The 27,274-nt window shown below is 46.0% G+C and overlaps 1 protein-coding gene across 2 annotated transcripts in view; it reads left to right on the top strand.

Annotated features, from left to right (window-relative positions):
* Window positions 1–8,363: 8,363 nt before the first annotated feature.
* Window positions 8,364–27,274, top strand: part of KLHL5 (kelch like family member 5) — a 39,334-nt gene continuing 20,423 nt past the window's right edge. Inside the window, exons 1-3 of one of the 2 annotated variants that reach the window (XM_056855941.1) lie at window positions 8,364–8,761; window positions 14,761–14,943; window positions 26,778–26,914. In XM_056855941.1, the coding sequence (XP_056711919.1) occupies window positions 8,379–8,761; window positions 14,761–14,943; window positions 26,778–26,914 (703 nt within the window). In that variant the 5' untranslated portion in view covers window positions 8,364–8,378. Of the gene's footprint in view, window positions 8,779–14,760; window positions 14,944–26,777; window positions 26,915–27,274 lie in introns of both variants that reach the window. The other variant, XM_056855940.1, reaches the window with a different exon arrangement.

Raw genomic sequence — 27,274 nt, 5'->3', positions numbered from 1 at the left:
CAAATATATGGATGCTCACATAAATAAGGAAATCCACAAGGAGCTTTTAATGAGAATTTTTTTGTACTGGAGTATGATCGCTGCATACAAGGTACAGGTGCATTGCGTTTGAACTGTGTACAATCATGTGTCTATAGTCACTGTCTCTTTACATACTTGTGAGTGAGCCTAATCCTTTTCTGATTGCTGCTTGCGTGCAGGGGTGGCTGGTCTACTAGGTGGCCATACGGGATTTCCTAGGGTGCCAACCAGCCTGGTTGCCCCTGCCCACAGCATCAGGAGGCGCCCCCAGCCCCATGGGGTGGCCAGTGGAGAGCCCACTCCCTCTTTCCCTCCCTCTGGGATGGACCTCTTCCCAACACCTTGCCTTACTTGGTCTGACCATGGGGGGAGTGGCAAAAAGGCAGGCAATTCCTTCCTGCCCCACAAAGGAGGGTGGGTATCACCTCGCCCTGCCACCATACTCTGCTCTGTCCCCTGGGACAAGGAATGCAGACTCCAGCTTCTTGCTGTGACCCAGTTGGGGGGGGGGCAGGCACCATCTTCCCACCTGCCTGCAGTGTGAGGGCGAGAGGGCACCATCTTCCTGCTTCCTCGTGGCAGGGGGACAGCATGGGCACCCTGGCCTAGGGTGGCCAAAGTCCTTGGACCAGGCCTTCTTGCATGTGTGTCAGAGGGCCAAATGTCACAGCTTAGATATGATGTATGACATGCTTTTCTCTTTTTTCTTTTTTGAAATAGCCTTCCGTATTGTAAGAGAGCCCACTTACACATGGCAACAATGCTCCTTGTAGCATTTGTTGCTGAAAACTGCTGAGTGGTTGAAAAATGCTACTGAAAAATGTATCTGAATTTAAGTATACTTCCCTTGCACCAGCTGTGTACAGCTGGCTAGTCCCATGCCACCAGAGGGGGGTCCTGAGCTACCAGAAGGCTTTATTATTTTTAAATCAACAATTAACAGTTATCATTATAGCATTATAGTGATCTGTCTCCTAGCTCTTCGGAATTCCCAGCTTTTGTTTTGTTTAAAAAGCAAGATTCTAGCCCCTTTCACTGTGGAGATATAAAGGGAAAGTCACATCTCTTCAATGAAACTAGCTAATCAGCTAGATACTTAAAAAAAAAAAGTGCTTTAGTGATCTGTCAACTGCTTTTCCCCCAAAGCTTTCCAGTGGCAGGGGAAATAGTAGTGGAGGGAGAGGGTTGAGACAAGGCAAATGGTGCTGATGTGGGCGAGTACTGCAAAAATACTCACCTTCCTGTCCGCAAATATGTTTTTGTTGCATTTCCCAAAAAGGTTGCTTCAAAGTAGGGTGAAAAAAACAGAAAATGGACAATTAGGGGACATCATTGTGTTTATGCTTTTAAAAAATGATTTGGTTTGGATGCTGAAATGGGGCAAAAACTCTGGGGAAGCCACATTAAAAAAAATGTCACCTAGCTAAAGCCATGTTTGTAGAAACTATGGTAGGGGAAATCTGCTGTTGTTGTCTTTGGCCTGGGGTTTCATCTTGATCGGGGTAAATTATTCCTCTGAAGATTGTCTGGTGGAACATCTGTGATTTTGTACAGCTAGATGTGGAAGTAAACAAGATTCAAGTGGCTGAACAATACAGGAGTAAGGAATAAGCACAGAGGTGTTTCAAAGGATTTTTTTTTTTTTTTTGGTAAATGCATGAGCAGTTTTCCATTTGCATTTCAATTATTGGTGTAGATAAGTTTAGAGCTATTTGCATAAGTGTAATTCTAAGGATTGCTGCTTCCACATTCCAAGTGAATAATGCATGCCACTGTAGCTGCAGTGTTACATCTGAAAAGGCATAGGCTGGGGGCCTTTTTAGGCACGACAACAGCAGTATGGAAACCACTTTCTCTGGCTTTGTCACAGGGCTGGTGACAAGGGTCTTTCCCACTCATCGTCACTCACAGTCCTAGTTCAGTGCCAGTTGTAGGAAGGGTGCTCATGATTAGCCTTTCCTATGTGGTGCTGAACCTTTAGCTATAGCAGCACTGTGGGATGAAGGAGAAGAAGAGTTGGTTTTTATACGCCGACTTTCTCTACCGCTTAAGGAAAAATCAAACCGGCTTACAATCACTTTCCCTTCCCCTCCCCACAACAGACACCCTGTGAGGTAGGTGGAGCTGAGAGAGAGCTAAGAGAGCTGTGACTAGCCCAAGGTCACCAGCTGGCTTCATGTGTAGGAGTGGGGAAACAAATTCAGTTCACCATATTAGCCTCCGCTGCTCATGTGGAGGAGTGGGGAACCAAATCCGGTTCTCCAGATCAGAGTCCACCACACCAAACCACCGCTCTTAACCACTACACCACGCTGGCTCTCTGGATGAAGCCGTATAGAATGCTGCTGTAACAACTAAAAGGTATGCTTGTCACAGAATTTATATTGCTATAAAAATCACAAAAAAATCAAGATGCTCCACGCAATGATTTCATTGTGGTGGCAATATATTACCATTTAAAACACTTTCTCATTTCTTTTACCCTAAATTTGATAAGGCTTTATCTTTGGCTTCAAGATACAGAACAACTTGGGGACTATCGCTTTATCACTTTCAGTGCAATCCTGTGCAAAGTATGAAATCAGTGGGCTTAGGCTAGAGAAACTCTGCATGGGATTGTTCTGTTTGTCTCTTTTGTCAGTGTAGAGTCTGGCTTTTTCTCAATCTATTTTCATAAGCTATTTTGGCTAGCTAAATAGAATTTATTTGCAAACAGAAACTTGCTCTTACTATCAGTGGCGCTTGAAACATGTTCATGGGTGTTTAAAGGGAGTACAATTTCATGGAAACATTGGATAGAAATATAAAGGAGCAAAATAGGTCACTCTTAAGATGCAGGAAGTACGTGCAGGAAATGTGTGTGCTGCAGTTATTTAATGTATGTATGGAAGGAATTAATGTAGAGCCCCGTGGCCCATAGTGGTAAGCTGCAGTACTGCAGTCAAAAGTTCTTCTCACGACCTGAATTTGAGCCCGACGGAAGTCGATTTCAGGTAGCCGGCTCAAGGTTGACTCAGCCTTCCATCCTTCTGAGGTCAGTAAAATGAGTGCCCAGCTTGCTGGGAGTTAAGTGTAGATGACTGGGGAAGGCAATGGCATACTACCCTGTAAACAGTCTGTCTGGTAAATGCCAGGATGTGACGTCACCCCAAGAATCAGTAATGACCTGGTGCCTTTTTAATGTATTGATGTAATACATTTATATAGCGCTTTTAGAGCTAAAAGCACCTCATATGATGTCATCATTTTAAAAAACAGCCCTGTAAGAGAGGCCATGAGTGTTACCCATGTAGCTTGGTTGAGGGTGGGCACTGAGAGAAAGTAGCTTGCCTTGTCAGAGGTGAGATTTGAACCAGGGAGCAGTTTGTAATTATGCTATGAATTGATTGCCAAGGCACTATCGAGAAAATGGTGTGTTGGTTCTTCCACAATTCCTTCCAGCTTGTTTGGACGTTCATAAACTGTATCAGGAAAGACCTGGGCTGAACATAGAGGCATGCTGCAGTACAGGCATATGAGGCAGAGTGATGAGTTGGCAAATTGTTAGCTGTGGGGGAAAATGGTATTGGAACCACTATCCTTTTATCACCACAGCTTGCAAAGATACAGAACAGTTTGCACCGCTGGCAAAAATGCTGTAACTTGGTTTTATTGTGATTGCTGCAGTGGAGGTTCTTTGAGCCAAGAGGTAGGATATAAGTGAAATCAATAAATGTAGGTACTTTTGAAAAATGCAACTTGCCTCATCTCTCACTCTGCTCCTCTCCCCTCAGTATCCTCACCTGTTCTGTGCTGTTTTATTCCTGAGGTGCAGATCTAGAGAGGTTGTCTGGACAGTTCTTTTACTCCCTAGTATCCATGTTCTGGTTGAACTGAAGACTCTCAGTTGAGCCCACTTTTCTTGGAGCAGAGCCCCAAAATTAAGGCCAAACTGGATGCACAGTGAGGAGGAGGTAGCCAGCACACAGGCTACTGCAGTCGACCTTTGAGAAGCAGTTTCCACGGCTTGGTATATTGGATTTGGGCTGATAAAGACCACGTGGATTGAAAATGAAATGCAGGAGTTGTCCCTTGGCAATGGTGGTGTGAGCATGTATCAGTTATGGGGGTGGTGGGATCCAAGAGAAAGAGGCAGCCACAGAGCTCCGAAATGTTCTTCAGCCAAACAAATGCAGGGGAAATGTACTGGAACCATTGGACTTTTCTCCCCACAAGGAAGCATAGCCTGAACAAATGGGAATGCTGTTCTTGGGGAGGAGTGAACTGTCAATTTGTCTCCCATTTCCATGATCACTAAGCCTCTGTGTGGACCCCAGACTTGCTCCTGGTGTCCTGGAGAGCCAGCATAGTGTAGTGGCTAAGTGCGGTGGTTTGGAGTGGTGGACTCTGAACACATGAATGGCGGACATTAATCTGGTGAACTGGATTTGTTTCCCCACTCCTTCACATGAAGCCAGCTGGGTGACCTTGGGCTAGTCCTACTCTCTCAGCCCCACCTACCTCACAGGGTATCTGTTGTGGGGAGGCAAAGGGAAGGTGATTATAAGCCTGTTTGATTCTTCCTTAAGTGGTAGAGAAAGTCAGCATATAAAAAACAACTCTTCTTCTGCTCTCGTTTATGAACCCACAGACATGCTGGGGGAAATCAGAGAATTTGCATATCACACAGTAACATTTTATATTTTCCGGGGAAGGCCCGCATCATAACTGAAAGCCCTTTGGAGAAAAATGCTAATCCAGAAAGTCTTGTGGTGCACTCAGACTTGTAACCTGCAGGAAGCAACAATGGGAAGCAAAAGGTAGTGTGAATTGGTTCAGGAAAGAAATGTATTGGAGTCCAGTCTTACCAGTGCATGGTTAGTAATATGTACAACAGAGGATGGTAGGGGAAAGAAGTTGCTGTGTCCCATGTCCACCTACATGGCATAGGATCCAGCCAAATGTGACCTAATAGTGCTTCACTATCTCTAGAGGACTTATTGTTAAAATCATATAGATCCTCACTGTGTTTTCTGCATAAGGTGTTGATCATGCGGCTAGCATACTTTGAGTTTGTGGGTTCATGTTCTAGAGTTATTGGCCTCTCTAAGTATATTCCACCCAGAGAGCCAATGTGATAGTGTTGGACTAGAATAGAGGGAAATTTGGGTTCAGATTCCCATTCGGCCAGGAGGCTCACTAGGCGACAGTTACTCTCTTTCATCCTAGCATGCCTCACGGGGTAATTGTGGGGTAAAATGGCAGAGGAGAGAACTGTGAATGCTGCCCTGAGCTTGGAGAGATGGGATAAAAATGGAACGGGTTTTAGCTACAGTCGATTCAGTGGAGAAGAGTCAGGGCTATTCACATAATTGACATTTAGGTTCATGGTGAAAAGGTCTTATAAATCTGCGCTCTCAGATGAACACTACTGCCATATCAGTATATCTAGTTTATGCCAGGTTTTTGGTAATGTCAGGTCCTGGTGCTAGCATTGAGAGCTCTTTCACATGTCCTGATTGGCTGTGTGAACGGGTCTTGCCTGGGTCCTCTACAATATGCCACCTTGGCCGTGTGAGTTTTATCACTGTATTCCATATCTTGTCTAAAATCCAGAAGTCTGTGTTTTGATGCAAACCCTTTTTCCCCAGTCTGATTATAATTCAGGAGCTGCATACGTGAAGAAATGATGATTAATTACATTGCAAGTTATTCTGCTGTCTTATCTCTCAAAACAGCATGCTCTGAGCAAAAGTAGAGCACTCCGTTGGTAGATCTAATTTAATCAATTTAGTCTGCTGCCTTTAGAATCCCAGTGCAGCATGGGAAATCCTTGCTTTCAGTGCATGTAAAATGAATGTTAATAAAACCAATATTCTGTTTTAAAGTCCGCTTACTTTGAGACAAATATAAGGGAATAAACCTGAAAGGAAAACAAATTCTACTTACGTCTGGCTGAAACACATTGGGTTTGTTGAATCTTGGCTATCTGTTCTAATCTCTAGTGCAGTTGCATGGTCTAAAATTTTGAAAATGACAGAGTGTTATAGTAAGTCCAGAAAGTATAAATAATGTTTTAGTTCTCTTCTTTTTGCATGAGTGTGTCTGTGCTTACAGAATGGAAGCTGTAAGTATGTATAGGAACATCATGAGGATTGAGTCAGTACAGACTAAGAAGAAAAAAAGGAGCCAACTGAGAGCCAGCTGACATGAGGTTGGGGGGTGCCGTACATTGTGGCCAGCTTCGGCTTTGGTGACATGGCGAAGAAGCACCGAAGGAGGAAGAAGTCCTTTATGTCCGAGATGAGCTGGACTGGCTGCCATGGATGATATGGTGTACAGTTGCCAGTTTTGGACTGAGACAGAAAGTGTCTACTACATTGTACTGCTAATTGCCTACTACAGTTACTGCATTGTAATTGCTGATTCAAGCTGAAGTTGGTACACAAAGATAAAACTGTGTCTTATGCTCTACCTGTAAAAAGGTCAGATGTTCCTGCTTACCCTAGCCATCAGGACTCTAGAAGCTGGGCACTTGCTGAGAGACCAGCAAGGGGTGTTGACAGCACCATCATTCTCGCGTGCATGCAACTATCCAGGAAAGCTGGATACATCACAAGACTGTCTTTGGCATCCTCCCGGGCTCTATACTTTCACAACTGGTGCTAGCTGGTCACTCATTTCAGGCCCTGACTGTCTATTGTTGTATTACACAGTTTTTGTTGTAAGGGCCATTGCTGAGGCTGTCTTTGTAATATTGGCATATTTTTCCAAATCCTTTCTTTCTTTCTTTCTTTCTTTCTCTCTTTCTCTCTTTCTCTCTTTCTCTCTTTCTCTCTTTCTCTCTTTCTCTCTTTCTCTCTTTCTCTCTTTCTCTCTTTCTCTCTTTCTCTCTTTCTCTCTCTCTCTCTCTCTCTCTTTCTCTCTCTCTCTCTTTCTCTCTCTCTCTCTTTCTCTCTCTCTCTCTTTCTCTCTCTCTCTCTTTCTCTCTCTCTCTCTTTCTCACTCTCTCTCTCCCTCTCCCTCTCCCCCTCCCTCCCTCTCTCTCTCCCTCTCTCTCTCCCTCTCTCTCTCCCTCTCTCTCTCCCTCTCTCTCTCCCTCTCCCTCTCTCTTCCTTCCTTCCTTCCTTCCTTCCTTCCTTCCTTCCTTCCTTCCTTCCTTCCTTCCTTCCTTCCTTCCTTCCTTCCTTCCTTCCTTTCTTCCTTCCTTCCGAGGGCCATCAAAGCAACAATTTAAAACATATATGATAAAATCACATTTTAAAACCATTAAAATCAAACCCCAACACACATCATTACAACAATTTAAAAACAATGTTAAAATATGTACAAAACATATTTTGAGGGGCTTTCAAGGCATGTGAGAAGCAGAGGTGTTTTGCCATTTCCTTCCTCTGGACAATCTTCCTTGGAGGTCTCCCATCCAAATACGAACCCTGCTTAGCTTCCAAGATCTGATGAGACTGGGCTATACCATGCCACCTTCCCTCCCTCCTGTGGTGTACACATGCATATTTGTGTTATATTGCCATGTCCAGTCTAACAAATTTAGCAGATATTTGAAGCCATACACAAGAACTATAAGAGGTGAAAGCGGCCATGAGCTTACCCAGCCTGACCAGCTTCTTTACCTCTCCAAAAAAAGTAATGGCCTGGCACTGTCTGGATAAGGAGGCTGCTTGGGAGGTTCTTGAAGGAGTGCCATTAAAAACAATATTAAATGTAAGAAGAACTTCAAAGCACTAATAGCAGAGATGCTTTTGCCGTCATTCTTAAAACATCGCATATAAATATTGGATATGAAAGGGAAAAGTCAAAGCTTAACATTTAGCTTGCCCCTATTCTGAAATTTTCCTCTTGGGTATTTTGATGACTTTTTAAAATCCTGGTGGTTGGGTGGGCGTGTCCTTTTTTCCTCTCTAAGATTTTGTCAAGGAAAGAGTTAACAGGAGAAATTGTGGGTCCCGAGATGCAGCCTAGGAGTTGCATTCTTTGTCATTAGTGGTTTAGGAAAGGCGGGTGGTCAGCCTTAGAAAGTACTCTAATAAATGCTGCCGGTGCCGTTTGAACTTTAATGGTGAGAGGGCATAGAGGAAAGCAAGAGAGGATGTATTGGCTGCTTTGATGTAGCTCTTTAGTGTTCTTTCTGAGGGAAGTGACAATCCAGCCTTTCCTGTGGTGCTGTTTTCTGGGCTATCCCTGCTGATGCTAGAGGCTTTTCTACCTGCATTTGAATGCGATAATCTTTCCTCCCCAAACTCAGTTGGCCGTAAACCGGCAGACCATGTGTTTCCCTCGTACTGGTTGGATGCACAAATCTTCTTTATGTGAGCTGCCGCTTGCCCCGTTGCCTAGGCAATAACTTGCTCTCGGTGAAGATGTCTGGCTCGCGTAAAGAGTTCGACGTGAAGCAGATTTTAAAAATCAGATGGAGGTGGTTCGGTCACCAGCAGACGACTCCTAACCCTAGTGCTGACTGCCAGCCAGGAGACTTCTGGAACACAGGGCATGATGCCACTACTGGTGGGATAAAGTTTTTAGATCCGGGGAACTTGTCCCTGCCTTTGGCGTCAATCGGCTTCCGAAGGTCCAGCCAGCAGGGTTTCCAGAGTTCACCTTCTTGGCCAATGGCATCCAGTTCTGAAGTGCCTACATGTGAGTTCGCCACGGAGGACTGTGGAGGTGCACATTGGCTCGATAGACCAGAAGCTGATGATGAAGCAAGCGAAGAGGAAAATGTATCCAACAGCAGTTCGTGCAGGTTGTTACTTCCCTATTGTTGAAATTGGTTATGACTTGAGGGGTGGGTGTGTAATCGGGGTATAAAAATATATCTTCCGTTGCCATGCTGTGAAAAATACTGCCAAATATGTAAACTATTAGCAGCATATATGTATATGTGGCTTTAAAATGTCGCTTTTACCTATGTTTCTAACCTGTATCAAAATGATTTCTAAAGGGGATGAAAAGGTAGTTGCTACAGAAAGCAAATTCATTTTCTAGACTCTGGAGAGAAAAGGCAATAGAGCTAGGAGGGAATGCTCAGCTCTTTTTTACTTATGGTTTGTAGGTATGCCACATATTAACTTGACCCATTTTTATGGTTACATTATTTTGGCTGCGGAGCTGAATAGGAGTCAAATGTAAGATTTGTTTGAACCCGTAGAGCTGAAATGAGGTTGAGCATCACAGTGTACAGAATGTGTAGCTGGCACTGCCTTTGTCATGCATCTCAAATCACATTTTGCTTTAGCATAAGGGTAGCTAAACATGTTAGGCATTTGATTTTTGTAATAAAGTGTTTTCAAATGTGCAGCAGTAGAATTCCATCACAGAATGGATTTTGTCCTTAGTGTTCAGAGAGAGGTCAGGTTTCCCTTTTATGTTCTTCCTCTCGTTCCATGATGCACGGCACAGAGCTGTCTTCTTCCATTCAGATATATTTGATTGACTTCCTAGCTCTTTGAAATTTAGGCTGCAAATGGACTTTCTCTAAATTGCTGTGCACTCCTATGCACTTTTAAATGTTGAGAGTTTTTGATAGAAATTAATGATGGATTAATCAACTGGGTTTATTCTTTTTGTACCTAGAATACTTTGTTGCAAAAGAAGTGGGTTGGGGGGATGATGTAGTGTTTGACTTTTCTCACTTTTTTATTTTAATTGTTGTGTGGTGGAAATGCATGGAAGCTGAAGGTCTGATTCAAATCTTAAATGTTTCTGTCAAAGGACTTTAAAAAATACATGTAATGGCGCACTCAGTGGAGTAAATAATTAATGAAGGTGACAGGAATAAATCTTCACCTTGGGCAAAGTGGATGGCAGTGAATGTTAGTGCTTACAGCAACATCTGTTCAGCGTTTGTACAAGGAGAATGTACCATTACCACACAGCTTATTCTGAAGTTCTCAAATGAATGCCGTGGAGAAAAATTCCCTTTTTAATAGAGGTGTTCCTCTGGAGCGCTAAATAGTGAAGAGTGGCAATTTTGATTTCCTGAGGACCAGCATTAAAGGTGGCCTGAGGTTTGGGGGGGGGGGAACAACACTACAGTATTTAAAATAAATGGAAAAGTGTGGGACAGAGGCTATATGAACAAAGTGAAAATGCTGGCTGGATCCAACCCAGGGTATGGAGGCCTTTGCAGGTGCAAGCACATAAATGCTTTCAGGCATACCACAGTGAGACCCTATACGTTTCCCTATAGGGTGTCCAGCCCCACAAACCTCAGGCTGTGCTCTACCAAAGGGCTCCTGACTTTTGGACTTGAGATAGCCAGAGCATGCAAGCCTGGCTGGCTCCTTTCTCCCCCCCCCCTTTTTCCCTTAGGTCTGTCCTTTTGCTTTCAGTAAAAAGAGAATTTTGGATTGCTTGCTTCACTGTAAATCTGTTATGATGTTGAAGGCTATCGAAACCATGTGAGAATGGAGGGGAAGTAACCTTTTAAAATGTCAATATGATGTGGTTATCTGATTCTGTGGCTTCATTCATGTTTTCTCCTGAGGAGATGCATTCACTAATGTACGAAATCAACATATCTCATGAATCTCTTTTAAGAATGTAATTTACAAACAGGAATTATCCCTGTGCTCTTTTCCTTCATAGAAACATCTAGTCTTCCCATCACTCATCCAAGAGTAAAAACTATATTTTCATAAAATTTTTAAAAAGTCTTATTTTAAAATGTATGAATGGTGAAAGATTAATATAAGCAAAAACAATGCAAGTATTTGTCTTATTCTCATTGGTGTTTATATTTAATTTCTCCTGAGGATTCGTGTAGAATTTGGCTTGCAGTGTTCTAGTTGATAAGGGTGGAGAAATGTTTCCTCAAGACATTCAAGGCGTCCTGGAAACTGCCCTGACTTCTTTCTGCATGCCATTTCTAACATTGGAGTGAGTGGTTTACAACTCAGCAACCACTGTAACTGATAGGCAGTAGTGTTCATGTAAGCAAAGTTACTTGATAAAATGCTGTTGTTAATTCAAAAAAACAAAAGCTACATGACCTGTATACTCACACAGACTTTTGTAATCTATTATGTTGATAACCATGGAAGCAAAGCAACTTCCTAGCAAATCAAAACGTCATTACATTTTTCATTCATTTTTATATAATGTTAATTTCTTTGAAAACCCAGTTTATGCTTATAACATTCTGCTATCATTGTTTTAATAAAACAGCTATTTTATTTCTCCTTTTTTTAAGGTAATTAGGGTAATTTCTCCTTTAATTAATGTATTTCTCCTTTAATACCGAACATTCACAAGTTGTATCAATATTTTAAAACTGTGGAAATGTTTTAGTTCTGTAAGGGTGAATTTCACTGTAGTTACGTTGTATGTTTGAGATTTTGTGAGCCTCCTTAAGGGGTCTATTGAGCAGGGGGGAAATAACAAACATACATAGTGTAAAAACAATAGTTCATGTAACAAAATTGGTGAGAAGTAATTACCTTCCAATCCACTTTTAGAGACCCCCTGTGCAGTGACATCCTTTTAGCTTTGCACTGTACATTTTCAGGAAAGATGGTTCTCCAACGATTGTGCATAGTGCTTCATTTGTTCCCTCTTGTCTGTTGTTCACCAGGACAGAGTAATGGAAATAAGAGGTCTTCCATGCTACTACTTCCTTTACCTTACCTATTTTCAGAATCATCAATGTTCAATAGTTGGATAGGCCTCTCTGTTGGTAGGCTTCCTACACTGTCAGGTCACATGACAACACCATCATATTTTCTCTGGAAAAAAATGCAATTTTCTTCTTCTCCTTCCCCAAAGCACATCCATTGTAACTGAAAATATTGGAAGTGGTGTAGTTGCATATGTATTATCTCTTGATGTGTATCTAGTACCTGGAGTGTTAGTAGAGACAAGCAACTTGGGAGGAGCCATGGCTTAGGGGTAGAGCATCTGCTTGGCATGCAGAAGGTCCCAGGTTCAATCCCTGGCATCTCCAGGTAGTATGTGATATGAAGGACCTCTGCCTGAGACTTTGGAGAGCTGCTGTTAGAGCACAGTACTGACCTTGATGAACCAATGGTCTGATTCAGTATAAGGCAGCTTCATGTGTTCAACATAGTTGTGTTCCCTCCCAGTTGTTTGTTTTCTTGTTGTTTTGTTACTACTGCAGATTTGTCTTCTGCTGCAGCACAGCCATCTTGTTGAAAATGATGAACACCAGGAAGGCTAATTTCTTTTCCCAGTAGTGGTACCTTTCCCTTGCTTTTCTCTATCTGTCTGTCCGTCTATTCCACCGTTCTCAGTGGGATTCCAGGCAGATTATACAGAATGAGTAAGTACAATCAACAGGATTGTACAATTAGATAAACATTAAATAAACAATTAGAATTAGGCTTGTAGAAGACTGGAACCATTCATAAATCTGAAAAACCGAACTGAAGCAAAGCTTAAGTATTAACATGACACATGAAATGATGAAAAGTTACACTGTAGGATCCTACTTACAGCAAGCTTTACACAGTAGTATAGATCACTGCCCTAATCATTTGCCCAGGTTACTTTGTCATCTATTTTGTACACTGCAACCCTGTTATCGGTGTAGAAAAGCCCTCTTGAATAATTCAGTTTTGCATAGATTATGGAAAGTTAGGGGAGTGGGAGCTTTCCTGACTTCCGCAGGCAGGCCATTCCATAAGGTGGGTGCAATGGGCGGGGGGGGGGGGGGGAGGAACGTGTGTACGTTGATTTCGCCCATTTGCAGGTTGGCACCTGTAGAAGGTCCTGCTCAGGTGAGTGAAGCTGTCATGGCAAAGCATAGGGGGAGAGACAGTCCTGGAGATATGAGGAATCAAGGCCATGAAGGTCTTTGTATGGGACAGCCAGTGCCTTAAATCGAGCCCCTTAACTAATGGGCAGCCAATGGAGTGATTGCAGAATAAGGGTAATATGCATGCTCCATCTAGCTCCATCTAGCATAGGATTGTGTTTGTCAACTAGAATGGCTTTCAGTTAATAGCAGGTAGGTTTTTAAATTTCTTTTGTTATCGACCCTGTGTTTGACCTTTGCTTTATAAGAAGTCTGCATACGTAATACAGTTGTATTGACCATATGTCAACAAAATGTGGATATCATAAATGCAAACCTTAGCTGTTGAGTTATTTCTACCTTTAAGCACTGGCCCAAAAGTTATAAATCTGCCAGAACTGTTTGAAAGCAAATTGCGTTTTTAGGCCAGAGCTGGGAATCAAAGAGTCATTTTGGATGCATGGAAAAATTTGCACACAGCGACGGGGCGTTTCCATTTCTTTCCCCTGAGAGCCGTTCAGTGTTGGAAGATCTTTGTGTCATTTCTCTGAGCTTTGGGAACAGTTTGCCAGTCTCTACAGGGGATGCTCTTAAGAGCAAGAGATTCAACAGAAGCCCTGCTGGACACAAGATGCTGGGTGCGTATTGAGATCCTGCCCGAGGTTTCAAACTGAGAAGCAGGCTTCTAAAAAGCACTAACTGTTGCTGTTGAAGACACAAATTGATTTCCCATTCCAGGCACAGGAGGTAGTATGCAGTTTCTGCTGAGAAGGCATTTTGCACCATTGCCAGGTAACCCAAGTGTCTGGAGTATTTTAGACCTCTAGAAGGGCCAGATGCTCTGACTTACTTGCTGCAGCCTTGGCAATAACTGGTCTGCCTGAGCCACCCGCTTTCTGCTACTAGCTGGCTCAGGAAGATAAGCATAGAAGTCAGTGCCACTTCCCTTCTTTCATTCACCTATACAACTTTTTAATAGGCTGTTAATTTTGAGACCTAATTATGATCACATAAGTGCACTACCATTAATTGCATCTTCGCTGAACAATTAACCCCTTTCCCTGGCACAAAATATCCATTAGTATGGTACTCCAGTCGTCAACTTCAGAGTAATATCTGAAGCTCATAAAACTGCATGTACTTCAGTGCCTTGCTGGGATTGGCGGAGCAGTGGCGTTGTTTCCAGTTTGTATTCTCTTATCAGCAAGTCTGCCTCTTAGGCATTTGGGCTTGTTTGTACAGATCTCTGTGAAGCCTTATACTTGAAACTCTTAATTTGGATTCGTCTGGCTTCTGCACTCGCTTTGATTCATCTAGCTTCTGTATTGACATTTTGTTATTGAAAAAATGGTATCACATTGAGAAGAGAGGAGCACAAGAGCTATTTTAAAAATCTTTGATTTATTGCTCATGTTGAGTTATAAGTGCTCCACGTGGAAGGCTTTAAGAGGAGAGTGGACATGTTCATGGAGGAGAGGGGTATTCATGGCTACTAGTAAAAATGGATATTAGTCATGATGCATACCTGTTCTTTCCAATATCAGAGGAGCATGCCTGAATATATTAGGTGCTGTGGAATACAGGAAGATGCTGCTGCTGCAGTCGTTTGTGGGCTTCGTAGAGGCACCTGGTTGGCCACTGGGAACAGACTGCTGGACTTGATGGGCCTTGGTCTGATCCAGCATGGCCTTTCTTATGTTCTTATGTTCACATAATAGCGCAGGTTTGATGCAGGAGATCTGTGTCTGGGATATGTTAATCGGAAAACAGCATCGGGGCAAGGAGTATTTTTAACCCTTTTCTCCATGCTGGTCGCTAATCTAACGTCACTCCCCTACAGTGGCTATGAGCCCTATTGGGGGAAAATACTGGCATCATATAAGTCCCTATTTTGTGTATAGTGCAAATACCTCTTAAAATGTTTTTTTTTTACTATGTGAGGCTTTGCATATGAAGATGTTTAATATATATGTGTATTGTCATTATTACAGGACTTCCAATAGCAGCCAGACTCTGTCATCTTGTCATACTATGGAGCCTTGTACATCTGATGAATTTTTTCAAGCACTCAATCATGCAGAACAAACCTTTAAAAAGATGGAAAATTACTTGAGACACAAGCAGTTGTGTGATGTGGTCTTAGTTGCTGGTGACCGCCGAATTCCAGCTCACAGGTAAAGACTCTTAAGATGTAGGTTGCAGTCTCAGTATATTGGTATATTTATCACAGTAGTTAAAAATAAATTTTGAAGCATTGGTCAGTAATCCACTTATAATAGGCTTATATGGCAATTCTGATATTCAAGTTAGACTTTTCTAGCAATTGTCAGCACACACGCCCCACCTGAAGTACCTCTTTTGTTTTCTGCGGTGTGTTGAATGGGTGTTTAGCTGTACTCCTCTGCTGTGCCGGTATTTTGAGTGTTTCTCTGCCAGGAGAGAACCAGAGCCTGGTGCATGTTCAGCTATACCGGTTTTTGCTCTTTAGCCAGCCCTTGTTCAGAAACAGATTTATGCTCACAGGTTGACTTCATTGCTGATGGAAAAAGCAGCATCCACTTTGAGGAGAGGACCTGCTTTGATGTGGGGCTGCAGCCACGGTGCTTCTGATCTGCACATGTATCATGATGTGCTTAGTGCTATTAGCTTTTCCTGCCCTGATGACCTGTTCACCAGTGAAGTGGGAGGAGCAGAAATGGGCAGCATTCCATCCAGCTTTCCTCTTTCCTTCCGCCTTCATAAGAGGTTGTCACCCATGTTGTGTTTGACAGCACTCATCATACCTTGGGATAGGAAAGCTGCATGCATGAAGACTTGCAATCCTATGTGTATTTGTTTGGGAGTAAATGCAATGGAACGCAGGGGTATTTACTTCTGAGTAAGCATGCACAGGTTTGTACTGCATGCTGTTCAAATACTGCTGTGACAAACTTAGTCAGGGCTGTTAAACATAAACTATTACTAATGAAACAAGCTTATTAATTTATGCAAAAAATCTATTGCTGTAATGTTTAGTACATTCATTGTCACTGTTTTGACATATAAACTGAGCAGGAAAACCATCAGTTTTTTAAGTTGAGAAACTAATGCTTGTTTTGCAACCTCTTTCTCAGTAGATGTGTTTCAGAGGTTGTGCTTGCGTTACATTGAAAGCATAGTAGCAGTTACATTTGTATGTGTGGTAAGAACTGCTGAAGGCATCAAAAAAACCTCAGTCAGAATGGAGGCAAGAAACAGCATAATAGTGCAAGATCAATGAGGAAGTCATTCTTTTGTGCTGACTACAAGCTATACAAATGGGACTAACCTTTGGCTTGTTTTCCCTTCATTAAAATTTCACAAGCATATTGTTTTCTATTTGCCACTTGTACAATATGGATGCTTGTTACCCTTAGCATCCAAGTTACATTTTGCAAAAAAGCAAGCATTGTTTGTCATGTGTGTCCGTTTATCTATCTATATTCATGCTTCAAACATAACCTACAGTCATAAACAGAATAGCTAAACTTCACCCTATCTCTAACGATACTAAGTATTTATTTATTTTATTTATTTTTTCAAAGTACTTTTTATTTATTTTGTTTATACCCCACCTTTCTTCCTGGTGGGTTCTCAAAGCAGTTTATTCTCCTCTCCTCCATTTTACTGAAATGCAGTCTGGCCTCTTTTCCTCTTAAAAGAGGTTTAGAGTGTGATGGAACTCTGATAATGTTAAGAGAAAGAGGTGTGCCCTTAATGACTTTTCAGTTGCAGCAAATGAAACAGAATGCCAGTAAATCGTTGGCTTGTAGAGAGAGGCCCAGAATCTGATGTGACTTGCTCATACAAGGCTTCTAGAATAGAAGAGCTATCTTTAAAAAGAAAAACATTGATTTGCCAGCGTGGTGTAGTGGTTAAGAACAGTGGTTTGGAGCGGTGGACTCTGATCTGGAGAACCAGGTTTGATTCCCCACTCCTCTACATGAGCAGCGGAGGCTAATCTGGTGAACTGGATTTGTTTCCCCACTCCTACCCACGAAGCCAGCAGGGTGACCTTGGGCTAGTCACACTTAGCCCCACCTACCTCACAGGGTGTCTGTTGTGGTTAGGGGAAGGGAAGGTGATTGTAAGCCGGTTTTATTCTTCCTTAAGTGGTAGAGAAAAACCAACTCTTCTTTTCCTCCTCCTCCTCCTGCTCAACAGGACATTGTCATGAATGTTTCTGTTGGTGTGAAGTCATTAAAAAAACTGGCAATCTAGGCCATATACCGTATTTTTCGCTCCATAAGACGCACTTTTTTCCTCCTCAAAAGTGAGGGGAAATGTTGGTGCGTCTTATGGAGCGAATGTGCGGACTCTCGCCCCGCCAGCCGGCTGGGTGCACCCGAACGCAAGCTGGCGTTCCCGCCTGGAAGGCCAGCTGGGAGGCGGGGTATTTAAACTGCTCTGCGCTGCCTGCCTAGGCAGCGCAGAGCAGTTTAACCTCCCCTCCCCGCGCGCTTCCCGTTCCTGAGCCTCAGAACAGTACTGAGTAGACAGTACTGACTTGGATGGACCGAGGGGGGGGGTCTGGATCAGTATAAGGCAGATTCCCGAGGAGGGGCCCGTGGCTCAGTGGCAGAGCCTCTGCTTGGGCATAGCAGGAGGCCCCCGGTTCAGTCCCCGCGGGGCGCCTCCGCTCCCATCCGCCCCTGGCCCAGGCGAGCCCGGCGCTGCCAGGCCTCCGCCTCCGCCTCCCCCCCACTCGCTGCATGGAGGCCGGGCGGGGTGGGCGGAGAGCGAGGCTGGATCCCGCTGCCGGGACGATCCGCCCGGCCCCCCCCTCCCTCCTTCCTTCCCCCCTCCCTCCTTCCTTCCCCCTTCCTTCCCTTCTGCTCGCCTGGCCTCCGTGCAGCAGGGATCGCTGAGGGGGAAGTGGGAGAGGGAAAAAAGGAAGGCTGGGGGTGGGGGGTGGGGTAGGCCTGAGGGGGAGACGCCGCCTTCGCTCAGCTTGGGTGGGGGCGCTTCAGGGCCGGGAAGCGCGGGGGGGAGGCTTTAACCCCCACCGCCCCCCTTCCCGGGAGTCCTCACAGGAAGGAGGCCTGGGCTGGGGTGGGGCGGCTCCTGCTGCTGCTGGGTTCCTGGGCAGACAGCGCTGGAGGTAAGCAGACCCCTCCCCCTGCCCCGGCTTCCCCCCCCCTGCGGGCGAAGGCGGCGTCTCCCCCTCAGGCCTACCCCACCCCCCACCCCCAGCCTTCCTTTTTTCCCTCTCCCACTTCCCCCTCGGCGATCCCTGCTGCATGGAGGCCAGGCGAGCAGAAGGGAAGGAAGGGGGAAGGAAGGAGGGAGGGGGGGCGGGCGGATCGTCCCGGCAGCGGGATCCGGCCTCGCTCTCCGCCCGCCCCGCCCGGCCTCCGTGCAGCGAGTGGGGGGGAGGCGGAGGCGGAGGCCTGGCAGCGCTGGGCTCGCCTGGGCCAGGGGCGGGTGGGAGCGGAGGCGCCCCGCGGGGACTGAACCGGGGGCCTCCTGCTATGCCCAAGCAGAGGCTCTGCCACTGAGCCACGGGCCCCTCCTCGGGAAGCTGCCTTATACTGAACCAGACCCCCCCCCCTCGGTCCATCGAAGTCAGTATTGTCTACTCGGACTGGCAGCGCTTTCCAGGGTCTCAGGCAGGGGTCTTTCCCATCACCTACTTGCCTGGTCCCTTTAACTGGAGATGCCGCTGGGGATTGAACCTGGGACCTCCTGCATGCCCAGCAGAGGCTCCACCACTGAGCTCACAGCCACCTCCCCATGGCTCTCCAGGGGCTCAGGCAAGGGTCTTTCCCATCACCTACTTGCCTGGTCACTTTAACTGGAGATGCCGCTGGGGATTGAACCTGGGACCTCCTGCATGCCCAGCAGAGGCTCCACCACTGAGCTCACAGCCCCCTTCCCATGGCTCTCCAGGGTCTCAGGCAAGGGTCTTTCCCATTACCTACTTGCCTAGTCCCTTTAACTGGAGATGCCACTGGGGATTGAACCTGGGACCTCCTGCATGCCCAGCAGAGGCTCCACCACTGAGCTCACAGCCCCCTTCCCATGGCTCTCCAGGGTCTCAGGCAAGGGTCTTTCCCATTACCTACTTGCCTAGTCCCTTTAACTGGAGATGCCGCTGGGGATTGAACCTGGGACCTCCTGCATGCCCAGCAGAGGCTCCACCACTGAGCTCACAGCCCCCTCCCCATGGCTCTCCAGGGTCTCAGGCAGAAAGGGTCTTTCCCATCCCCTACCTGCCCGGTCCCTTTAACTGGAGATGCTGCTGGGGATTGAACCTGAGACCTCCTGCATGCTGAGCAGAGGCTCCGCCACTGAGCTCACAGCCCCCTCCAAAATACACATGAACACATGAAGCTGCTTTCTGATGAATCAGTATAAGGCAGATTCCCGAGGATCAGTATAAGGCAGATTCCCCCCTTGGTCCATCCAATTCAGTATTGTCTACTCAGACCGGCAGCAGCTCTCCAGGGTCTCAGGCAGGGGGTCTTTCACATCACCTACTTGCCCGGGCTCTTTAACTGGAGATGCTGGAGATTGAACTTGGGGCCTTTCAAGACCACCCGCCCCCGCCTGGCTTCCAGGGAGTCCCTAGAAACCGGGCGGGTCCCCACCCAATAGCTGAGCCTCGGACCGGGAAGTGGTGGTGGGGAGGTAAAACTGTTCTGCGCTGCCTAGGCAGGCATCGCAGAGCAGTTTAAAGACCCCCGCCCGGCTTCTAGGGACTCCCTGGAAACCGGACGGGGGTCTTTATTCAGCAGAATATTTTTTCTTGTTTTCCTTCCTCTAAAAACTTGGTGCGTCTTATGGTCAGGTGCGTCTTATGGAGCGAAAAATACGGTAATTCTTCACTTTTTCTGCCTGGGTTTTACCTCCTCCAACTTTACTCTGCCTTTCCAGTACTTCTTTACACAGGTAACCCATCCTTCTGTCATCTTTCCATTTTCCATGGCAGAACATGTAATTGGTGCTGAGCCCATCTTTTTTGTGCTACCACATTAGAATATATATTGAGCCCCATTGGACTGCAGGAATGAAATTCCTGAAGTTCATTGTTCTCATCAGTGTTGATAAGTATCTCTATGTGTGGCTCAGTTAAGAAGATATACCTCCTTCCCTCTCTCTTTCTCCTTCCTGCCTGTGACGGGGGAGTGAGAGCGCTCTGCCCATCTAACATTCCTGTCTCCCCCTCTAAGCCACCAGATACCGTCATGTGACCGTAATGCTTGCTCATGATTTGCATACCTCCCAAAATCAGGTTTTTTTTTTTTTAAATTGGAATGTCATTTGTGCTCTTTTTATGAAGTTGTCTTGTTATTGAGTCAGACAGCAGCTCTCCTAGGTCTCTTCCATTGCTGCCACCTGAGATGCTTTTATTGAAGATAACAGGGATTTAATGTTGACCTGCATGCAAAAACATGTATTTCCTGCTCTGAACGAAGGTCATCTTGCAGCGTTGGGTGTTTCTCGTCCCATTTGCTAGGAGAGGCAGGACTAATTTTAAAACAGCTTCCTGTCTCGGGGCGAGGAACGCCCACCTACTTCCAGTTATTCTCCTGCCTTTGCTGGAGAGAGGACGTGCCCAGCCCTAGCTGGGACCTAGATAGAAGATTTTCTGAGGAGATTAGATTCCTTTTGGACCTTCCAATTTGTCTTTCCTCCCGTCCTTCCTTTTGTGTCGCTTCCGCATTATTGTTTAGTCTCCCGTTCGCCTTTTTGGCAGCTTCTGACGGCCCTATCCGAACAGGGAGAGAAAGAGCGGGAAGGGCGCGTGCACATACAATGGCCGCCACCGCCGCTTCACGTCAGGAAGAAGTGGAGCTCCTTTCCGACAGCGACCACAACACGGCTTTCAGCAATCAGCCCCGAGCGAGCCCCCCTGTCAGCTGCCCCGGCGGTCTTTCAGACGGGGAATCAGCAAAAGCCCCGCTGCCCTCTCAATCGACCGATAAGGACAGAGGAAAAAAGGGAGCAGAGAAGGCTGGCGCGAATGGCGGCAAAAAGAGTGGGAAAAGAACATACTGCCGGTGCCATAACAAGCTGAGCGCTGCCTCGACCTCCAAGGTCCCTGCCGGTTCCTCGGATCGCCACAGCTCCAAGCGCTCTACCAAGACGCCAGAGGGTAAAGTAACCCCACCTTCGACAGAAAGTGGGGCCCCTTCCCAAACCCTAACTGAGGAAAAGGTGAATGCCTTAATTGAGCACACCTTCACTAGCCACTTCCAGAAACTCCAAGCCTTGGTTTTATCTGTCCAGAATCAGGGGGGGAGTCCCTTGCCTCAGAAACTTCTTCCCTTTCTTCTGCAGATCCCCGCTGCTCCCAGTCCATAGGGAATAAGCAGTGGTTAACAAAAGCTTCCTTGAAAGCTGCTCCCAATAGGCATGCCTTAGACTTGGGAGACGATGCATCTTTAGGCAACAGGGGCTCAGTGGCTGACTATTTAGAAGAAGGAGAATTCATATCTGATGAAGAACTCCCAGTAGTTCAGGAACAACAACCCAGATTGTTCAATCCTGACGATTACCAGTCCTTTCTGGCTAAGGCTCTCTTTGCCCTAGACCTCCTAGATGAGCCCGATCCCTCTGAAGAGTCTAAAGCAAAATGGAGGGGATGTAAGGATTATTTTCCCCAAGGGGATTCCCACGTACTGAAGGTTCCTATGCCAGAACACTTTGAGAACCTAATCAGAACCGAATGGGACAACCCTTACACAATAAACAGTTCTCAGGCCTAGCCAAAAAGTTGTACGACATGGCTCCTGAAGCCATGGCCATGCTACAATTACCAGTGGTAATTACCAGTGGTACCATCACCACACTTCAGTCCACTGATTTTTTCACAGAGGATGGGGGGGGTCCATTAAAGACATGCTTGATAGAAAAATGGACTCCCTTTCTAGAAAGGTCCACGAAGTCTCGGCCTTGTCCATTCAGGCCTCCACTGCTATTGCTCGCGTTGCTAGAGCTACAAATGCCTGGACCAAGAAAATCATAAAACTACTTCCCAAAGCAGATAAAAGAGTCGCTGAAGGCCTGTCCAGGGTATTGCAGGCGTCGTCCTTCATGGCAGATGCCTCCCTGGATACACTAACCTTTGCCTCCAGGGCTGTGGCCTCTAACACTGCCATCAGACGAGCCCTCTGGCTGAGACCATGGAAAGTTGACTATCATTCTAAAGCCATTCTCTTAGCCCATCCCTTTAAAGGGGAAAAACTTTTCAGGGAAAGATTGGACCAGATGTTAATTGATGCCAAAGACAAAAATAAATATATGCTGAGGAATCAAAGAAAGGATTTTAAAAACAACCACTTTCCCCAAACCTTTCGTTCCTCACATACACTGTCTCGCTTCAGACAGGACCAAAGGCGCCCCTCCTGGTCATCCCAACGAGGCTCCTTTCGTAGATTTAACAAATTCGGATGCCCCCCGCCAAGCCCAGCCATTCAGAGGGGACAAATTTGACAAATTTGACAAGTTCCCCAAGGGGAACAAACAGTGACGCCATATCTATGGCGGTGGGGGGAAGACTCCAGCACTTTCTCCCACAATGGTGCAGTTCCCAGGCGGATGCCTGGGTTCTACAGTCCATCGAACAAGGCTACTTAATCGAGTTTCGACATCTACCACCAGATCGATTCATGTCATCCCCACGGTATCGCACCCTCACCAAGCACCAAATAACCATGGAGGCCATCTCACATCTCATAATCATAGGAGCCATAGAAGAAGTCCCCTTCAAAGAGCAGTCTACTGGAGTTTACTCAGTATTTTTTACAGTGCCAAAAAAGAACGGGCAATGGAGAGCGATTTTGGACTTAAAATTCATCAATCGCTTCGTCTTAAAGAAGCACTTTCGGATGGAGACCATCAGGTCAGTCATAGAGGCCCTTCGTCCGGGCACATACATGACCTCCATCGATCTCATGGAGGCATACCTCCATGTCCCCATTCATCCATCGCACCGACGCTTCCTCCGGTTCCAATACGCGGACCTGCACTTCCAATACAGAGCCCTGCCCTTCGGCCTCACATCCACCCCCCGCGTCTTTTCCAAAATCCTGGTGACCTTAGTAGCATCGTTGAGGAGGGTGGGCATCCAACTCCACCCTTACCTCGACGATTTTCTCATATGCGCTCCGTCTCCGGCGCTTGCAACAGCACACACCAACCAAGTAATCCAGACACTACAAGCTCATGGCTACCTCATCAATCGAGCAAAAAGCTCCCTATCTCCAGCACAACAGATTGTCCACCTAGGAGCTATCATCGACTCCAGTCAAAACAGGGTCTCTCTTCCCCTGTCCAAGGCCCTGAAGCTTGCTGCAGTAGCCAGGTCGGCCCTCAGATCAAATCAGCATCGACTCATGGCCATGACAAGACTGCTTGGTTTAATGATCTCTTGCATCGGCTTGGGTCCCTGGATGCGATTCCATTCCAGGCCCCTTCAGACAGCACTTCAACCCTTTCAACTTTTAATATCACACAAGATGGACAAACGCATTACCTTACAGCCCAAGGTCTGAACCAGCCTATCTTGGTGGACCAAGACAGCCAACCTAACATTGGACCAGCTCTATTTTCACGAGGATTCAATTCAGGTCTTCACAGACTCCAGCCTCGAAGGTTGGGGCGCGACAGCCCTGGGAACATTCGCCCTAGGATCATGGACTCCTTCGGAAGCCAAGCTTCACATCAATCTACTCGAGTTGAAAGCAATAGGACTAGCACTGCTCAAGTTCCAGCACATACTACGGAATCACCACGTACTCATTCGAACAGACAATGTGGCCTCCAAGGCCTACATCAACAGACAAGGAGGATCCAGATCAAAAGCCCTGAGGAGGCCAACATCATCCTGACATGGGCGGAAAAATACCTTCTCTCCTTGAGGGCGGAACACATAAGAGGCATTCACAACCTAGAGGCGGATTGGCTGAGCCGGCAATCGATCCAAGAAGGGGAATGGTCACTCAACCCACTGACCTTTCGAGCATTGACGGACCGATTCGGAGTCCCGGAGGTGGATCTCTTCGCCTCGGCGCAGAACTGCCAAGTACCTCGCTTCTTCTCCAGATTCTTCCACTAGAGAGCCGAGCAAGTGGACGCCCTCCTGGCACATTGGCCCCAGGGCCTTCTGTACACCTTCCCTCCTCTCCCGACCCTTCCAAAGGTCATCCGGAAGATTCGGACCAAGAAAGCGGACATCATCCTGATCGCTCCAAACTGGCCCCGCAGGCCATGGTTTCCAGCCCTAATGGAAATGTCCATTTCCCCACCTTGGCATTTACCAATACGACCGGATCTACTTCGTCAAGGGCCCATCATTCATCCAGACCCGGCCTGGTTCCAATTGACCGCCTAGAGATTGAGAGGGCAAGGCTCCTAGACCTTGGTCTGTCCCAGGACGTTACTACCACTAATTTTAAAGGCCAGAAAACCATCCACTAACAGGATTTACGACTATACGTGGAATACCTTTACATGCTGGTGCGCACGAAAGGCAGCTGATCCACTCTTTCCATCGTTGTCACAACTCTTGGAATTCCTGCAGGATGGAGTTTGCCAGAACCTCAGAGCATCCACTCTCAGTTTGTCCGGTAGTGGAAGGGACTGCCATTTCGTCTCACCCACAGGTCAAGGCATTTATCAGTTTGTCTGGTAGTGGAAGGGACTGCCATTCCGTCTCACCCACAGGTCAAGGCATTTATCAAAGGGGTAACTCAATCCACCACCACCCCGTGTTACATTGCTTCCCTACCTGGAGGCTGAATACAGTCCTACTGGGCCTTACCAAGAAACCGTTCGAGCCTATGAAAGAGATCTCCCTCAGATACCTTTGAATGAAAACATTATTTCTGATAGCCATCACCTCGACTCGCCGGGTGTCGGAACTGGGCTCTCTGTCAGTTCGTAGGGACTTATGCATTTTCCATAAAGTCCTTCGGACAGATCCTTCATTCACTCCCAAGGTTTGTTCGTCATTTCATCAAACTCAAGAAATCAACTTACCTTCCTTTTGCCCTAATCAAATGGGACCCAAGCAACGCACTTGGCATAATTTGGACGTACGCAGGGCCCTGCGCATCTACATCTCAAGGACTGCTGCCATTAGAAAGACGGAGCAGCTGTTTATTGCCATAACAAACCCCAATAAGGGTATGCCAATGTCCCGACAGTCCATTAGCTCTACAATTCGAGGATGCATTAGGGAGGCCTACATCGCCAGTGGCATCACGCCTCCAACAGGAATCACGGCCCATTCCTTACGCAGTGCGGCCACATCGGTTGCCTTTTTCAAGCAAGCATCTACAGAAGAGATCTGCCGAGCACCCACATGGTCTAACCCTTCTACCTTCATCAGGCACTACCGCATCAATACCATAGCTTCGGTGGAAGCCGCATTCGGATGGCGTGTCCTGCAACACGTGGTGGAAGATGACGACACGGATTCCCACCCAAATGAATAGCTCTTGGACATCCCAACGCTGCAAGATGACCTTCGTTCAGAGCGGGAAAGGTACATTGTTTACTTACCGAGAAGGTCCTTTCTGCTCTGAAGAAGAAGGTCATCTTGCCCCACCCGGAGATGCCAGTCATCTTCCAAGGGTGGCAGATGGTGCTGCAACCACACTACAGTGACGTTTCATCCAACCTAGGGATGAGTTCAATCCTAAATTTCAGTTAGTTTAGTTCACCCCGTTGGGTGTTGAATTGTTTCGTGAATTGTTTGTTAACCTGATCTGTCGTTTCCTGTCATTGTAAGCTTGTCAAAGAACTGGAAGTAGGTGGGCGTTCCTCGCCCCGAGACAGGAAGCTGTTTTAAAATTAGTCCTGCCTCTCCTAGCAAATGGGACGAGAAACACCCAACGCTGCAAGATGACCTTCTTCTTCAGAGCTGAAAGGACCTTCTCGGTAAGTAAACAATGTACCTTCTTCCACTGAGCTGTAGCCCCCTTGATCCGTCATACTTGTGTTAGAGTGCAGAGATATATGCTGCATTCAAGAGTTCATGGATGACCAGAGGGGCCTGGTGTGTGGTTTGGGAAAGCAACTCCTCATTATCCCACCGTGTGCTGAAAGAAGACTGAAGGAATGGCATCATTCAAACTTGGCCAGAATCACTGGCGGGAGGGATCCGACTGGCTTTCCCACTCTATCTTGCCCAACTCCACTCCTTCCTATAGCTCCTGGTTTTGTCCATGCAGGTGCCACTATCCCTGGCATAATCTTTTCCACGTGGTTAGAGGGGACTCACCTACCTTTTTCATCAGTGGGAAATCTGATTGGACTCACTTGACTTTCATTTTGTATGACTGCCTTTCTTCCTTTCAAGGAATTTATAACTCCAAAATGTTTTTACGTACAAGAGTTTGTCTGGCCTGAGTTGTGCCTTGCAATTATATAAAAAGCTTGTGCTTGGGCAAAAATGTTTGTTATTTGCATGAGTTTTAGTAATGTTGTAGAATAATAAACATTTAGAAAAGTGCACTTAATTGGTGGGTTGGATTTGTATAGGCTTTAGGCCATACCTACCCCATAACTATGGGAATCTTACTTTCCCAGAGTTGGAAGAGACTGCTGGGGTGGAAGGAAATGTTGCAACAATCTGTGATCCTTGTGTCAGTGGATTACTGGATCCAACACAGTCACCTGAGAAGTCAGACTTCGAACCACCACATCTTTTCTCTGTGGTGCTTGAAAAAGATAAAAATTGTACATCGGTTTCCCTCCAGTTAAATCCTATATCATGCTAGCACTTTATTGGAATAGTATGACAGGATATAGCCAGCAGTGATACCTTGTCCATTTGAACAGGTAGAGTCAGTAGCTTCTTTTCTTGTTAACTTCACAAGCCCGTGTTTGCAGGAGCAGTACTTCATAGAGGGATATGGGAGCATAAAAGAATTCTGTCAAGTTTAAAATGCTTTCATGAATATTCTTCCTTCTAGGGACAAAACAAAGCAGCAAATGTCAGATTGTCTCTCTCTCCCCCCCCCTTTCCATATGCCCACAGGTTGGTGTTGTCTTCAGTCTCAGACTATTTTGCAGCCATGTTTACTAATGATGTAAGGGAAGCAAGGCAAGAAGAAATCAAAATGGAAGGCGTGGAACCAAATGCACTATGGGCTTTGGTGCAATATGCGTATACAGGTAATAAGTGGCTTGTAAAGTTGTTTAATACTAAGTGAACGTTTTAATACTAAGTGAATGTTTTATTTCAGAGTGCCCCACATAAGTGAGCTGGACGCTGCTCTTTTGTATACTGTAGTGATGTGGGTTTTCTGGGGGAAATATGAGTTGGGAAATTTTCTGGAAATTTTTCTGATTCCCTAAATAGAGTGTGATCTGGTTTATCATATTTATTTTGCCTTATATTTAGTAAACAACGTTTTGAAATTACCCCATGTTAATGTTGTGTTTCTGTAGCAACAAAATCTTGAACTGAAATATTTGAGTATGAAAAACATTGTGTCATCTAAAGACAGTATAACATCCTCCATTTCCATGGTT

The sequence above is a fragment of the Euleptes europaea genome, chromosome 9 (assembly GCF_029931775.1).
Source record: "Euleptes europaea isolate rEulEur1 chromosome 9, rEulEur1.hap1, whole genome shotgun sequence".
NCBI lineage: Eukaryota > Metazoa > Chordata > Lepidosauria > Squamata > Sphaerodactylidae > Euleptes > Euleptes europaea.
The sequence above is the reverse complement of the archived record's forward strand: the minus strand, read 5'-3'. Positions and strand labels throughout refer to the sequence as shown.